Source organism: Manis pentadactyla, chromosome 3, assembly GCF_030020395.1.
Source record: "Manis pentadactyla isolate mManPen7 chromosome 3, mManPen7.hap1, whole genome shotgun sequence".
In the NCBI taxonomy this organism is placed as follows: Eukaryota; Metazoa; Chordata; class Mammalia; order Pholidota; family Manidae; genus Manis; species Manis pentadactyla.
This window is the reverse complement of record NC_080021.1, coordinates 220,224,805-220,239,834: the sequence shown is the minus strand read 5'-3', so window position 1 is coordinate 220,239,834 and position 15,030 is coordinate 220,224,805. Positions and strand designations below refer to the sequence as shown.

Genomic DNA, 15,030 nt, shown 5'->3' with positions numbered 1-15,030 from the left:
CTGTGACCAGGGCAGAAGGACACCAGCGCCCGCCTGTGTCTCCAGGTCCTCACGTCTGGGCTGCAGACCCTGGGAGCCCCTCAGCCCCCAGGCCTCAAGCCAGGCTGACTGAGCCCCCAGCCTTAAGTCTGATCAGGGACTCACTTAAGAGAGACACCGCCCAGGCTCCCCTGGCATTCAGAGGGCAACAGGTGACCCCAGAATGGGGGCAGGGGCCCCTAGACAGGCTGAAGGGAGGCTGACAGCAGGCGAGGGCTGAATGGGAGACTTGCACCCCTGACGTGTTGGGGGAGTGCAGACCAACCCTGGGAACAGCCAAAAGTACTGCTGAGTGCTCCTGATGGCGCTGGGAGCGGCAAGGCAGAACCCTGGGGGAGCGACCCCCCATATTCCAAGCTGCTTTTGTCCTCAGGACCCTTACCATGTGGAGGAGGCCACTATAAAGTCGAGGGCACTCTGGCCTCGCATGGGCTGGGCTGGCCTGGACCACGGCACAGGCGGCGGCCTAGAAGCATCGTGCAGGATGGAGCGCCACGTTCAAGGGCTGGGAGCAGGGCCCAAGTCTTGTACTGAACAGCATCTGTGCCTCAGGCCGCAGCCACGGACCCGAGGACCACCGTGCTGAGGAGCAGGGATCACCGCAACCCGCCACTCTCAGGGAGGCCCTGCAGGACGGCAGGTGGGACCCTCCCACGGGCAAGGCCACGGCAGCAGCCCAGGCACCTGCTCTGGCCAGAGATGGCTAAGTCAGGGTGCACAGACAGGGGCTAGCGGCTTGGCTGGTGGCCGGGGCCTGGCAAGAGAATGGGGTCTTAGAGTGGGCACAGGTGTGAAGATTCTCGTGGCACCAGTGATGACCAGCAGAAACCTCCCAGAAAGGACCCCAGACAACCTGTCGGCCAGGTGACATCAGCCCAGCACAGCCACTCCAGTACCAGCTCGGCAGGTGGATGAGCAGGGTGGGCCTGGGCAGGGCTCCATTCACCAAGGAACCTCGCCAGTGGCTGCCAGCACCCACCCAGCAGCATGAGGACAGTACTGGGGAGGCACTGTCTTCATCCTGGCTGGACTCATGCACACGCCAGGCAAGCATTGCCTCTCCATCCCGACTCCCTGCCAGCTTGCAGAGCTGTGGCCCACCTGCCCAGGACCCGGTGGGGACCAAGGGGCACCTTAGAATGAGGGGCTAAGAGCTCTGAGAAGTCCTGCAGGAAGAAAGTTGTTTGATGTCATATGATCGAGCTTTCACTACCTGTCTTCAGGCCCTCTTCCCGCAGATGCTCCTCATGTCTGCAGAAGACCATGCTCAGGGAGTAGCCATCCTGGGTCAGCCCTGACATTTGGCTCTGTAATTCGACCCTTCAGAAAAGTCCTGGACTGGGGCTGGGGGAGGGAAGGTAGTCGGGAGGCAGGGGAGAGCCAGAACCCAGAGAAGGTGCCAGGAGGCGCCTTGAAAGGGACTGGAGAGGACAGAGGCCTGGGAGATGGCCGCACTGCTTTAAAATGTTGGTTTTACGGTTATTCAGGTGTGGTAAGGCCAACAGGACAGGAAATGCCACCACTGCAAAGTGCAGGGACACCCGCAGATCCTAAGAGAAGGGGGCGCACCGTGCCACAGGGCCACACAGGGAAGCACCTGGTTGGAGGGAGGCAGCGGGGCGTGGAGCAGGGCGATGGCCTTCACTGTGGGGAGGGCTCCCTCGGGAAGCGAGGGCGAGGCAGGGCCTGCAGGCCTAGGATGCGCCAGAGTGAGTGACCTCACGGGCACCGGGGGCAGGAGTGGCCTGCTTGTCGGTACCTGGCCACAGTGCGCACTCACGGGCAAGCCTCTTACTCTCTAGGAGCTAACCTGGGAGGGGCAGTGTCCTGGGCTCAGCCGGGCCCAGATACCCAAGCATCAGTATAAATGGAAGACATGGGCAATACACAGCCAAACCCCAGGCTTCAGTCTTGCCATTGTGGAGCGAGGGATTGGCCACGAGGTCCCACTCTGCACTCAGGCCCAGAAGACTCCCTGGGCCTCCCCAGACTTTGGTCCCAACTCTCTGGGGGCAGAGAGGCAGCCAGGCCAAGGCCCAGCCCCGCCTTCCTCTGCACCTCGGGGAGGAGCAGGCCCAGGGGCTGTCTGAGCCCAGATTGTTTCTGCAAATAGCACATGAGGCTTTGGGTAGGCGTAATAGAGGGTTGCTTGCCAAGGGAAGGATAAGGGGTAATCGAGTCAGAGCACAGACTGCCAAGCCGGGAGAACAATGCCGAAGTGCCAGACGCTGATGCGGGGCGGTGATCAGGGGCTTGGATCCTGCCAGGATCCTTCAAGGCTGTGGCTGGTGATTAATGCTGAAGGTCACACAGCCCAGAGCACTTCTCGAATAAACACACTTTTGTACACACAGGATCATCCTGAGAAGGCAGTCAAACAAGACTGGGAGACAAACTGCACACCCCAGGGGGCGGAGGTAGGGGACCACACGGCAGAAAGCCCACCGGCCTCCCAGCTCCCAGCCCCTCAGCACCACAGCCATCCTGCCCAGCTGCAGCCACGGCGAGCAGCCTGCCCTGCCACTTGGCCAGCACGAGGGGTGGGGCTGAGGTTGGCTCTGGTGGGCCAGGGCTGTCCAAGGGGCATCCAGGGGACTGATGGCAGGTGACACAGTTTGCCCTGTAGGGCCTCCATGGGTCTGGCCAGAGGCGGGGCCCACAGAGGGGCGCTGACCCAACCCTCAGAAAGAACAGTGGCTAACTGGCCATCCCTTCCAGGCTGCTCCCGCAAACCCAGCAAGATTGGGGCCCCAACATTCAGGGACTGAGCCCTCCTGCCCCATCCTAAGTCCTCTCTTCCTGGCCATCCGGCAAACACAGTGGCACCATGAATATCTTCATCTGCAGATGGGAAGGCAGATGCTCAGAGGGGCAAAGTGACCTGCCTGAGGCCACCCAGCCAAGCCACAAGGAGCTCAGACTGCATGCCTAGCCCCACCCCACTTGCACAGGCCTGCAGTGGGTGAGGGCAGGGGCCCCCTGGGCTCACCCAGATTCCAGAACCAGGGGACAACAGGACAGCTTCAGGCCTCTCCATCTACAAGGGACGTCTGTTTATTGATATGAAACAGGCAAGCCCAGAGAGCCCCGCTAAAGCACCCTTCTCCAAGGCAGCAGGCGGCCTCAGCTAGGCTCCATCTTGCTGGGGTGGCTGGCATCCTGGTCCTCACCCTCCTCCGGAGCAGCGCTGGATTTGGGGGCCCCTGCAGCCTTTAAAACCAGCTCTAGGGACCCCTCACCAACAACTCGGCACACCTGCTCCCCTTTGGCCGCCAGGATTTCTTCAATATTCCTGAGAGAGAGGCACCATGACACTCTGGGCCACAAGCCTGTCCTGCACCTCAGGCCCTGCAGGCACCCCAGGCCAGGCCCAAGACAGGAGCATGGGACCCCACTCTGGTGTGGCATCGGAACCTTCTCCACGGCCCAGAGGCAGCTGCCATTGCTGTCCCATTCTCAGGGAACACTTGCTCACATGTGAAATTCAACTGCCCAGGGCCACCTGGCCTGGGGCTCCTGACCAGCCCCCCCACTCCACTGCTCTCCCCAAGAAAGGTGAGGCTGACCCTGCAGGCCCAGAGCCCCTTCCACACACCTCACATGCAACCCCAGAGCTGGGGTGGTCAACTAGCCAGTGTCAGCAGAGGACCACAAAGTGACCAGCTAGGATCCCTGTCTCAGAGCAGGACCTCGAGAAATCTTTGTAGGGTGAGAGGGAACCACAAAAAGAAAGTAGGCCATCACTTTAAGAGTCAGCCCCATCTGACCCCTCACCTGAGGGGAGGCCCAGGGCCCTGAACACACCGGGGGCTCCCTGCCCAGCCAGCAGTCAAGTGGGACCCAAGGGGGCTGGTCCAGGGTGGAAGCATAGCAAATAAAACATGCCCCATATGTGGGTAAACTAAAGAGTTGTTTGTGGCTTTTCTGAAATTTAATTTCAAAATTAACTGCTCCTCCTTGTTTTGATAAGGCTTAGGAGGTGGGCTCTGTAAACCTCACTGGGGGAGGGTGCCCCAGGTTACTGGTGGGGTACCTGCCCAGGACCTACCAGGCCAGCCCTGGGAGACAAGCCTGTGTCCCCCAACCCTGTTCAGGCAGCCTCACCTCTTCCCATCCAGGTCTGAGAACCAGCCCAGGTTGTCGGCGATGATGTGGTGGTTCTGGCAGCCAGGGCAGCTCACGACGACCACGCCCTGGTGATAGGCTAGCTTGGAGATGCTCTTGGCCGACCGGGTCCCACAGACCTGGAAGTGAAAACCCAGGAAAGGGCCGCTCCGGCCTGTCCTTCCTCGGAAGATCCCAGGAGACCCCCGCCCCTTGGGATAGGGTGACTCCACCCACGGCGAGCGCGGCCCCGCCCCTTGGGATAGGGTGACCCCACCCACGGCGGGTAAAGCCCCGCCCCTTCCCCGGAAGGCCGCGCCCCCGGGCAGCTTCTCCACGCGTGTCGCCCTGCACCTGGGCCGCTTCTGCCCGCGGCGCTGTCCAGGCCAGGTGCAGCCCGGCCCCGGCCCCACGGCGTGCCCACCTTGCAGGTGTAGACGAGCCGGTAGTGCGCCGCCACGGGCGCCGGCGCGGAGCTCCAGCGCCGCCAGCTCCAGGCCCGCCCTCTCCCCTCGGCCTCTGGACGAGCTCCGCGTCCCCACAGCCGCCTCAGGCCCGGCCCACAGGGTCGCGCGCGGATCAGCAGAGACGGCACGCGGCCCAGGGCCACCTGCAGCATCCCGCCTACCGCCTTGGCCGCCCCGCCCCCCGAGGCGGAGGCCGCGCCGCAGCTTCCTGCAGGCGGGCACGCGGCTTAAGCGGCCCTCTTCGGCTTCCGTCCGCGGGCTGTAGGCCCGGGCTCTGCTGCCCCCTGACGGCGGGCGGTGCGCGCTGGCCGGAAGTGCGCGCGGGTAGCTGGACGAGGTACGGGGTCGACAGGTAAGCACGCGGTTGGAAGGTGTACTTGGGAGTTAGAAGGTGAGCGCGGTATTGCGAATTGTATGCGGGTTGGAAGGTGGGCCGGTGGGGCTGGAAGGTGCATGTAGGAGCGAGGTCATCAGGTGCGGCAGGCCTGGACCACAGCCGTTTATTTACCAAGCTGCATCCCTAATACTGCTGCAGACAGAGATACAAAGAACACCTCAGTAGAAGTCGCGGATTGTTGCACCTGCGTGGAAAGGATGCGCCAAGAAGGCGGCGGCCTAGCGCAGCCAGCGCCCGGGACGCGGCCCCACTGGGTCTGCAGGTCCTCCACGGCGGCGGCGGCGGCGGCGGCGGCGGCACACGCAGTGGACTAAGGGGCTGCTAGGAGCCCTCGGTGTCGGTGTTGTCGCTGCCGGTGGTGTTCTCCCAGTCCACCTCTCCCTGCCTGGAGCTGTGCAGTACCTTCCTGAGCGCCCGCTTCCTGGGGAAAACCCGGAAGCACTGGCAGGTGAGTGCAGCTATCCCAAGGCACTGCGGCCCCCCACGTCCCCTGCGCAGGCAGGGGAGCCTGCCTGGGGTCCCCAGCAGGGCCCACCTGCGGTAGTTCTCAAAGCTCTCCTTGAGGCGCCGCCGCTCCCTCTGCTCTCTGTCCAGGGCCTCCCTGTTGCTCCCACCTGCCTCCTGGAGAGGGGCAATGCTCAGGCTCTGGCCAGCGCCCTGGTAGGCCCCGGCCCTGCCCCTGGGACTGCAAGCTGAGTCCTGTGTGGGCCCAGGGAGGGGAGCAGGGTGTGTGTCCAGCCTTTCAGATGACAAGACAGGCCCAGGACATGTGGCCAGCCTGGGCAGGGCTCCAGACCAGTGTCCCTTCTACTACTTTACTGTCAGCCCAACTGTGCAGGGGAGAGAGCGAGGCCCAGTTCCCACTGAGGTTAACGTGGGGACAGAAACAGGCTTCCCATGGCTGCCAGGCCTCCAGCAGAGCTGTCGTGCCCTCCCCTCCCCTGTGCTTTGTGCAAGAAGGGCAGTGGTCAGCCTCATGGGCCAAACCCTGCACGCCAGAATCCCATGGGCAGAGACCCTTGTGAACACCCCCCAGGCATCCATGTCGAAGGATCACGCCCCCTGGGATCAGTCACACTGAGGCCCATATCAGGGACCCTCCAGGGCTGCAGGGACCCTGGGCAGGCTTACCCTGGAGGTTAGTGAAAGCTGCTCTGTTTGAAGAGCTGCAAAGGGTTGCTCCAGGCTGTCCCCATTGGCCAGGCCTCCTGGGAAGGAGAGTTGTATCTGCCCATCCTGTCACCTGCTGGGGCCACACTGGGCATGGCTGGACTCTACCTCCTCACCCCTGACTAAGGCTCAGAGCTGCCACTGCCCATTCCTCACCCGCTGGAGGAAGGCAGAGAGGCTGCAGTGCCCCCCACCCCCGACTCCCGCCAAGCTGCTCCCCCGAAGTAGATAGCCCATCTCCTCCTAGGTGCACACTGCAGCAGCTGGGACCAGAACATTCCAGGCTGCTGGCCCCTCCGAATCTGCCGTGGCTGGTTGGGCCCAGGGCTCGGGACCAACCCTAGGACAGAAGGTGCTGTGCCTGGCCGGCTCCCCTAAGCCTGGGTGCCCAGTCTCCCTGGGGCTGGCACCTTCCCCTCCTCTGCTCTGACCCTGAAGCTTGCTCCAGCTCCTGAGAGGCACAGTCCCCCCGTGGGCAGGAGCTCCCAGACCTGACTAAGGTGGCAGCCTCCCCATCCTACTTGCAGCCTGCTGGGTCCTACCTGACCCCACCCAGGAACTCAGCACCTCAAGTTTGTGTCTGGGAGCAGCAGATGGCCTGACCCTCACTTCTGCATTTGCTGCCCCAATTCCTCTTTTGCCCCCACCCCCATCCCTTGGAAGCTGGGGTCAGGCCTGATGCCGAGGAAGTCTGGCTTCTCACGCCACCTCTGTGGTGGCCCTGCCTCCCCCACCCACTCCATGCCCAGAACAGGGCTCCTTCCCAGGTCTCCTGACACCCACCTTCAGAGTGGGCCCCCCAACCTCTGGCTGCCTGCTGTGGGCCATCTCCCAGCTGCCAGTCCCGTCTCCAGCACCTAGCCACCCCCTCCCTGTTGAGGCACATCTGAGCATCCCGACCTGCCTCCCAGCTCCCTGCCCAGGAGGAGGCGCTGCACTCCTGGGTCCCAGGGTGCCTCTGATGGGGGTGTGTTCTCTGTGGGAGCTGGGCTGTGAACCCTGAAAATTTTGGCAAAGGTTCCCAGGGGCTCCGTTTGCTCACTGGGGAACTGGGGAGTCACTTATCCCCAACCTCAGTGTCCGCATTTGTAGAGTGGGGCTGTGTGTGTCAGGGGTCAGGGTTGGCACCAGCTTAGGGTGAGGAGGAAGCTTCAGCCTGAGTCCTTCGGGGCAGGATGCCCCCTCCTCACCTTTGTCCGAGAGCTGGGAATCCTCCTCTAGGTCCTGCGGGGGTGAGAGCTTCCAGAGAGAGTGGGCAGCCACTTAGACCAGTGCCCGCTTGGGCTGGACCCCTCTCCCCACTGCACAGCACCTCAGGAACCTGTACTGCCCAGCCAGGCCTGGCAGGAGGGACCCGCCACGAGGGCCACAAGCTGGCCGCCACCCAGGCCTTTCTTGCCCAGAGCACACAGAGGCCTCGGTGAGTGCCAGCTGCCCTTCCCTCTGCCCAGCTGAGCATCTGAGGAATAGGGAGCAGCCCGGTGCCTGGTACCTCCGAGGGATGTGTGGGGCTGTGGTCTGGCAGAGGCTGCAGCCCAGGAGCCCCCCAGGGGCCACACTCACCTCCTGAGAATTCCTGGGTGAGCTGTCCTCCAGGTCAGAGCTCTGTGGTCACAGAGGAGGGGTCAGTGAGCAGATGAGTGGGAACAAAGCCACCCCAAGGCATGGAGTCAGGCGGGGCACGGGGAGGGGCCCCAGGCCAGCCCCTGCCCCCCGGGAAGGCCTTCTCCAGGCCAAGGCTGGTCCTGGCTCCCGCCCAAGACCCCCCCTTCCTTTCACTAGGCCCACAGTGGCCCACCAGGCCGCCAATGGGTCAGTGGCTGAGCTGGGCCTGCACCGGGGCCCCCCACGCCTCAAGGGCAGGCCCACAGCTACAGCTGCTGGACGGACGCCCCCCGACCCCCAGGAGGCCCACCGGGACGCGCATCTCCAGCCGCCGCCTGAGCCTGCCCTTCACGGCCAGCAGCTGGCCCTCGCGCTGGAAGAGCTGCAGGTGCAGCTCGTCGGCCTTCTCGTCCAGCTCCCGCACGCGCCTGCGTAGCCGGTCCTTCTCCTGAAGGCTGCGTGCCTGCTGCGCGTGCAGCTCCTCCCTCGCCGCCGTGGCCTGCGGGGAATCACAGGGCGGGCGCCCGGAGACTTGTGGGGGGACCCCGCAGGAGCTCACCCGGCCTCTGGCGACACTCCCAGCACTCTCCCAGGAGCCAGCAGGGCTGGGCCACCCTTCTTCTCTTCTCCGTGGACGCATTTGGGGGATTGTAACAAAGGCCCGTGATGAAAAGTGTGGACGTGTTGGGCAGAAAGACAGAAGTGAGCAGGTGGAGGGAGAATACGGCCAGTGGAGTCCGCTGAAAAGGGCTCAAAAGAATTAACCAGCTAAAACCAGAGAGCCAGAAAGGGCTCGCAGAGTTAATTAGTTGAAGTTCCAAAGGCCAGGAGTGACTTGGAAAGTCTGGGATATTCCCCAGATAGAGAAAAGTATCCAAGCGCAGCCCATGTCTGCCTTGCACCAGGTAGATCATGCCACTGTAAAATATACTTAGCCTGTGAAAAAGGCCCAGTTTATTCTTTAACTTAATCTGTATGCTGTTCTTCCTCTTCTTCCAGCCCCTTAATTAGTGACTTTGTAACCGGGGCAGGAGACAGAGCTGCAAGTGTAAATGAACCTATGTGGATAGAGAATGCCAAGAACCAGGTCAACACAGTCACCTAAACAACCCTATTCTTAAAACAAAACTTCAAAGGAATTATGAGTCACCTGTATACATCATGCCTTATGCTGACTCTTACCCAAAAGGCCCTATAAAACCCCAAACTCTAAACCCTTAAGCATGCCTCCTCTCTGAGGTTGCCCACAGTCCCCTTTCTTCACGTGGCACTCTCTCTTCTACTCCAGGTAAGTAGAAGGGCTGCTCAGAGCTCTGACCTGGGGCCTGCAGGTTCCCTTCCCCTGGGCTCCTTAGCAGCCTGCCTGAAAGTCTCTTCTTTGCCTTTGGAAAGTTCTCAAAACATAATCTCACTCCACCCAGTGCTCTGCGGCTCTCCAAAATCCTGGGGTGATAGAGGCTTGGTTCCCATGCTGTGCAGATCCGAGAGGACACCGGACGCCAGGTGACCCTGGCTCCAGAAGTTGACAAGGTATCTGCCCAACGCCGAGCTGGAGTTCAGTGAGCTTCCCTTTCTTGCCTTTGTCTACCTTGACTCTGGCCTGCTACTCCCTGGGAGTGTGTTCAAATAAAACTTACGCATTCTGCTTTGCTACTGTGTCTCTGCCTTTCAATTCTTTGTTGCAGCGGGGACAAGAACCAAGGAGAATAAACAGCCTCCTACCAGTGTCAGAGACTCTGAGAGGACACAACTCCCCATACTCAACCCTCAGAGCAACCCCTGTTGGCCCGTGTTACCCCGAGTCCTGCATTCTGTGTGGACAATCATATTTCCACCTCCACATGCAAGTCTTACAAGCTTGTGTGGCTTGATCTCAAGAACATGGTTAACAGCCTGTAATGCTCCTAAGAGGTGTGCACCACAACTGTCATGCCCGACCCTCCCAGGGGCCACAGAATACACAAACGCACAATGGCCAGGCCACATGCAATGACAGAAGTCTGGCCCATGACCTGCAGCCACTGGCCAGGGCAGCCCCTTATCTTCAGAATGGCCCAGCAGCGAGAGGTCAGACTTAAAGGATGCCAGCAGCAGTCCAGGGAGGTAAAGCACATCCCTGTACTCATCGGCCCCTGGACAGCCGGGACTTCCCTAACGACAGAGAACTGCCCTCTCTCCTGTCCTGCTTCCAACTGAGAACAACCAGGGAAAACCCCACCCAGCCACCTCGGCTGCCCAGCCTCGTGGGGCTTCCGCAGGCCCAGGGCCTGCTTTCCGCCCCTGAACACCCCGCTCCCCAGCTGCCTTCAGTGAGGGCCCCGCTCCAGCAGCACCAGCCAGCAGCCTCCCTTTCCCCACCTAAAGCTGTCCTTACCTCTGCACATTCCTGCTGGTGCCCGTGGCCCTGAGATCCACACCCACGTACAGCTGTCTCTGAATTACTGCAGTTGCCATGCAATATCTCTTGGGAATCACTGCGTTAAAAGGTATCTACTTCTCCAGACTCCTGAGACTGTCAGTTAACCTCCAGAACCTCACGGAAGCCCCAGTTCATAGGTCAGAGGCTGGGATCAGGTGGGTGCAGCCCCAGGTCCGTGTTTGGCCTCTCTCCAGGAACGCAGCCAAGACAGGCCCACAGTTTGTAAGTTAAAACTATTTGTAAAACAATACAGAAAGCTTCCATTTTGTATAATAAAAACGGTGGGGTGTTGGGGGGGACACTAACTTCATCACCATCCTGTCTTAGGTGCTCTCAGCTGTCTTTGTCGTTTAAAAACCACTTTGACGCTGGCCCCCGAAGGGCAGTTGCCAGCGAGGCAGGAGCCTACCTGGTCCCGCTCGATGGCGACCTCCTCCATCTGCTGCAGGATGGCCTCAATGCGGTCCTTGTACATCTTGGAGTCCTTCCGGAGGGCCAGGCACTGCAGCTCCAACATCTCCTTCTCCTCCATGCACTACGGGAGACCGCAGTCGGCCACGTGCCCGCCACCCCCATTCTGTCCCCTGGCCGGCCGGGCCCACCCAACCTGGTTCGGGCCCAGTACCCGGATGCGCTGGGCCTCGCCTCGCCGCAGCTCCTTGCGCAGGGAGAAGATGGTACTGGCCCGTTCCTGGTTGTCCCGCAGCGCCTGCTGCCAGTCCTCGTCCAGCACCTGGATGTAGTGGCTGCCCTCATCCTGCTTGCCGTCCTGTGGGTGGCAAAGGCCGGAGGGTGGCCGGGCAGCAGCTGGCCTGGCAGCTCCCGCCCCTTCAGCCCGCTGTCCTACCTGTGTGGAGGCCTCCAGCTCCCGCACGCGGGCCTGAAGCAGGGCCTTCTCCTGCTGCAGCTCCCACAGCAGCTCCTGGCTGGGCCGCTGCTCCATGGCGTGCCGCAGCCTCAGCGTGTGCCTGCGCTCCACCGTGCAGTCCTCCTCCGCCTTCATGAGGCTATGCCTCAGCCGGTCCACCTGAGGGACGCCTGTCAGCCACGGACCTCCCCGCGGGGCCACCCTTGGGCTCCAGGCGGCAGGCCAGGCACCTCCAGCTGCAGGTCGCGGTTCCGCATGAGTGCGGCGCCCTTCTCCTCGCTCTGGCGGGCCAGGCGCAGGGCCAGGTCGTAGTTCTCGTCTTTGCAGCGCTTGAGCTCGTGGCTGCCGGCCTCCCACTGCTCCTTGAGCCGCTGCACGCGCTCCTGGTGCTTGCGCAGCAGGCTGTCCTTGACACGCAGCTCCTTGATGAGATCGTCCTTGGAGCTCAGCAGCACCGTCTGGTCCTGCACCTTCTTCTGCAGCTTGGTCACCTCGCTCATCAGCAGCTGCATGAGGCCTGACTCCCCAGACGCGTCTGCACACCCGGTGGGTCAGCCGCCCTCCTGGGGCCCATGGCCGCCCCACTCCATCACCCCTCTGGCCTTCACTCCCGGGGTGGACGTCCACCCCAAGTCCTGATGCTCCCGCTGAGGAAATGCACTGAGATTCTGACTCATCTCCCAGGCTGCCGGCCAGGGCCCACCCCCAAGATGGGTGGAGGGACAGTCAGAGAGCCAGGCACCCATCCCCGTGGGTCTAATTTTGTTAGGATTGTGATTGAGAGATGAGAGGAAGAAATGCTAGAGCCGGCGCTTCAGCGGGGCCGGGAGTCTTTCTGAGCAGGAGGGGCTGCAACCCACCAGTCGGCCTCGGTACCCCACCTGCTACCCCTCTGGAGGACAGGTCTCCCCTTTCTCTAACTCTCCCCATGAGTGCTAGGAGAGAGCAGGATGGGAGCAAAGACCAGGCCCGCCCCCAGGCTGACAATTTATGCCCCCAAATTTATCCATCTGGAGACAGATAGGGAGGGGTCTGCCTACCACGCCACACCGATCATGCCCCCGATGCCCAGGGCCCCAGCCTCACCAATGATCATGGAGAAGACACGGGCGGGCTCCTTGCCCGTGACCTTCTTGTAGAGGTACGGGTAGTACAGCTCCAGGCTCTCGAGGAAGGCCACGTAGCCCTTGTGGCCCGTCCGCTGCAGGATGTCCAGGAGCACACCTGCGGCCCAGCGAGACCTGGCTGGGCAGGGCTGTCGGTCCCCAGCAGTGCTACGGGCCGAGTGGCTGGGCCGCGGCAGCTGCTGCAAGTGCTGTCCTGGCCAGGGTCCAGGTGCGCCCACCCTCGCCTGGCTCCTCCAGGGCCCCAGCTGTGTGTGGAAGTGCCACCACCCAGGCAGACAGGATGGCGGGACGGGGTGCTGGGGCCGGTGCACTCTAGGGCTGGGGCGGAGGCACCGGCCCTGCTGGGGACGCCGCGTCTGGCCGGGGCCGGGGCCAGGGGGCACTGACCCGCTTTCCGCCTGCGGGTGACCAGGGTGGGGTCGCTGAGCACTTGCTCCTCGTCGTCGGGGCCCAGGACCTTGCACTGCCTCAGGTAGGGTGTGATGCGGGCAGGGTCCACGATGGAGGTGAGCTTCACCCGGAAGCCCTCCAGGGCACTCCAGCACTCCTCCTCATTCTCATAGTCAGACATGGCGCTGTGCAGGGGCCGGGGGCCCTCTCGTGGGCAGCCAGCTGAAGCCAGGACCCAGGCCTGCCGCTGCAGTGCCCGGCCAGGGATCAGCCCAGGGGTGTTCTGGAGGTGTGCAGTCCCCTGTGACCGAGTGATCATTCCCATCCCGGTGACCGAGTAGCACAGTGGCCCTGTGCTCCCGCCAGCTCAACCGTCAGCCTTCCCTGGCCCGTGCCCTTCTGGCCTCCCTGGGCTTCTCTCCCCAAGGCACCTGGAGAAGCTTGGGGGAAGCTGTGGAGACGGTCCGGGGACAGGTGGTGTCTAAGAGAACATTCGCCCCTGCACCAGGACCCTCTGACCTCTGCCCCCGCTGACATTCCTAAACTGTCATGGAGCTGGCAGGGACGGCCCCCTCCTACCCATGGAGGTGATGGCGTGGGAGGAGCTGTTTGTGCCAGGTGCTGCCCACTGGCACAGTGGCCCTTGCAGAGGTGGGGAGGGAGGCTCCAGCCCCCATCAGCCAGTGCCCAGGCTGTGGCTGGCAGCCACGCAACTCCAGGCCGTGCCGTGGGGGACTTCCTCATGCCCTGACTCAGCTGACTCGCCCAGTCCCGCTCCGGCTCTCATTCCAGAGGCCGGCTGGTGATGCAACAGTCCTCGGCAGCTGCCCAGGCTGGCCCGCTCCGAGTCGGGCTCTGCATCACCGTGCTGCCCAGGAAGGGTGGCTAGGCTGCACACAGGAGAGCGAGGGCCCAGTGCACTGGAACAGGCTGGCTGTCAGCCACGCTGGCCTGAGATGCTGCTTCACACCTTTTCCAGGTTCTCAGGTCCTGGGCTCATGTCTGGGCTCCTCTCCCATCTCCCAGATAAAGCCTGTTCTTGGGGACTGTCCACACTGGCACCAACAGGGACGCATCTATGCTGGAACTTCCCTCTGCTGCTCCCTTCTACCAGCGGGTGGGAAACCGCTCCAGGGCCAGGCCAAGTGAGGGCAGTCATGGGGTTGCACCTCCTTGTCGCAAGGATGGAGAACTGACCCAGCCACTCAGAGAGAGACTTCAGTCACCTGAGAACTGCGTTTCCAGCCCCAGGAGTTAGGTCAGCTATCCTAGAGATATGGGTGGCGGAGGCCTGGTCTTTTGGAGTCTCTCCAACTTCCTCCTGCCCTCAGTCATCCCATCCAGTCCAGTGACAGACAAAACACTGAATAAAAACAACTCAGGATGGCCCTTGGTAACATTCACCCATTTCTGCCTTGCTAGCCTAAAATTCACAGGCCCCAGACCTGATGTCCTGCTCCTAATTCAGCTGCAATATGCCAGGTGGCTGTGAAGGGGGACAGGGCAGAGGAATTGAGGCCCCTCGGTGACCTTCTGGGTATTGGCCCTAGGATCTCGCCGCCCTGGAAAGCCTTGAGCAGAGAGCCACCCACCTCCCCTGCCACCTCTTGAAAGGGCCCCACACCAGCCTACCTCAGGTCCTCGAGGGGCCCCTGCACAGCTGGACACCCATCAGCCTGGGCCACTCCAACCCTGAGCAACAGGAGGTGCTGCCCTGGCCGCCTAGGGAGGGTGGGGCAGAGGAGAGCCTGTGTGCTTCCTGATGGTTCCGGTTAAGCCCCGAGGCAGCGGGTCCTCCGGCAGGGACCAGTCCCTGGCAGCTGCCCTCTGGTCCCCCGCCCAGTCTGCAGCCCGGGAGGCGGGGCAGAGGGAAGTGGAAGTCCCCGCTCTGAGGAAAGCTGCTAGGAGCCAGCCTGCCTGTGGGGCCGTGGTCCTGGGGTCCCCTTGGAGGCCTGGCCCTGGCACTTGGCACAGTCAAAGTGTGAGCAAAGGCCCTCCCAGGGGCCGCACGAGGCTGATCCACCGTCCAGTCTTCTTGGGCCCAGACGCAGGCCTCTGGAGGTTTCCATAGCAGAGGGACCTTGCTCTGTGCCGTTCCAGCTCCTGTACTTCGGCAGCCTGGTTGGGGACCAGCAGCGCAGCCTCGGGGCCAGGCCTGTAGGGTGTGATGGGATCGGGGGCACCTACCCTGACACAGCTCCCAGCTGGGTGCCAGCATACACAGCCAGGCCAGCTCACGCTTTGCTCACATAGACGGCAGTGTGGTGTCCAAAGAGCGCGTGGGGCTGGGGAGACCACGGGCCTCAACCGTGCTTGCCTCATGCCCCCACCAGCACGCCCTCATCCCTCCCTGGGGCACCCCCATTCTGTAATCCCTCTCCACCAGGACACATGGGACAGTGACAGAAGGCTCCCAGGGCTCTAAGGATACTGTGGCCTCACAA

The 15,030-nt window shown here is 62.4% G+C and overlaps 2 protein-coding genes and 1 long non-coding RNA gene across 6 annotated transcripts; 1 reads left to right on the top strand and 2 right to left on the bottom strand.

The window, feature by feature from the left end:
* Nucleotides 1-3,071: 3,071 nt before the first annotated feature.
* Nucleotides 3,072-4,762, bottom strand: DNLZ (DNL-type zinc finger). The gene is made up of 3 exons (XM_036901521.2): nucleotides 4,568-4,762; nucleotides 4,144-4,283; nucleotides 3,072-3,331 (listed from the first exon to the last, which is right to left on the bottom strand). Exons 1-3 carry the CDS (start codon nucleotides 4,760-4,762, stop codon nucleotides 3,163-3,165), a joined length of 504 nt encoding a protein of 167 aa, XP_036757416.1. The 3' UTR covers nucleotides 3,072-3,162.
* Nucleotides 4,750-9,432, top strand: LOC118920533 (uncharacterized). Its single transcript, XR_008996709.1, has 3 exons — nucleotides 4,750-4,962; nucleotides 5,146-5,455; nucleotides 7,960-9,432. It is a non-coding gene; the product is annotated as an uncharacterized LOC118920533 (long non-coding RNA).
* Nucleotides 5,291-14,590, bottom strand: CARD9 (caspase recruitment domain family member 9). Of its 4 annotated transcripts, none has more exons than XM_036901517.2 (13): nucleotides 14,219-14,590; nucleotides 12,584-12,887; nucleotides 12,156-12,293; nucleotides 11,300-11,604; nucleotides 11,049-11,228; nucleotides 10,827-10,970; nucleotides 10,611-10,736; nucleotides 8,093-8,281; nucleotides 7,741-7,782; nucleotides 7,368-7,416; nucleotides 6,139-6,215; nucleotides 5,543-5,706; nucleotides 5,291-5,428 (listed from the first exon to the last, which is right to left on the bottom strand). In XM_036901517.2, the coding sequence occupies exons 2-13, from the start codon at nucleotides 12,765-12,767 to the stop codon at nucleotides 5,329-5,331; spliced, it is 1,698 nt and encodes a 565-aa protein (XP_036757412.2). In that variant the 5' UTR covers nucleotides 12,768-12,887; nucleotides 14,219-14,590; the 3' UTR covers nucleotides 5,291-5,328. The 4 variants fall into 4 exon arrangements, with proteins under 4 accessions (XP_036757412.2, XP_036757414.2, XP_057355218.1 ...); XM_036901519.2 differs by having other exon boundaries at nucleotides 12,584-12,869; XM_057499235.1 differs by lacking the exon at nucleotides 14,219-14,590 and having other exon boundaries at nucleotides 12,584-14,190.
* Nucleotides 14,591-15,030: the final 440 nt, after the last annotated feature.

Bases quoted from the DNA above. Each gene is read 5' to 3' on its own strand.
- DNLZ (XM_036901521.2), bottom strand. From the start codon at position 4,762: ATGCTGCAGGTGGCCCTGGGCCGCGTGCCGTCTCTGCTGATCCGCGCG. The intron at 4,284-4,567 runs GTGGGCACGCCG...TTTCACTTCCAG, and splicing joins GGCTCGTCTACACCTGCAAG to GTCTGTGGGACCCGGTCGGC. The intron at 3,332-4,143 runs GTGAGGCTGCCT...CCTCTCTCTCAG, and splicing joins TCAGACCTGGATGGGAAGAG to GAATATTGAAGAAATCCTGG.
- CARD9 (XM_057499235.1), bottom strand. From the start codon at position 12,911: ATGGGAATGATCACTCGGTCACAGGGGACTGCACACCTCCAGAACACC. The intron at 7,417-7,740 runs GTGAGTGTGGCC...TCTCTCTGGAAG, and splicing joins CACCCAGGAATTCTCAGGAG to CTCTCACCCCCGCAGGACCT. The intron at 5,429-5,542 runs GTGGGCCCTGCT...GGTTTTCCCCAG, and splicing joins AGCTTTGAGAACTACCGCAG to GAAGCGGGCGCTCAGGAAGG.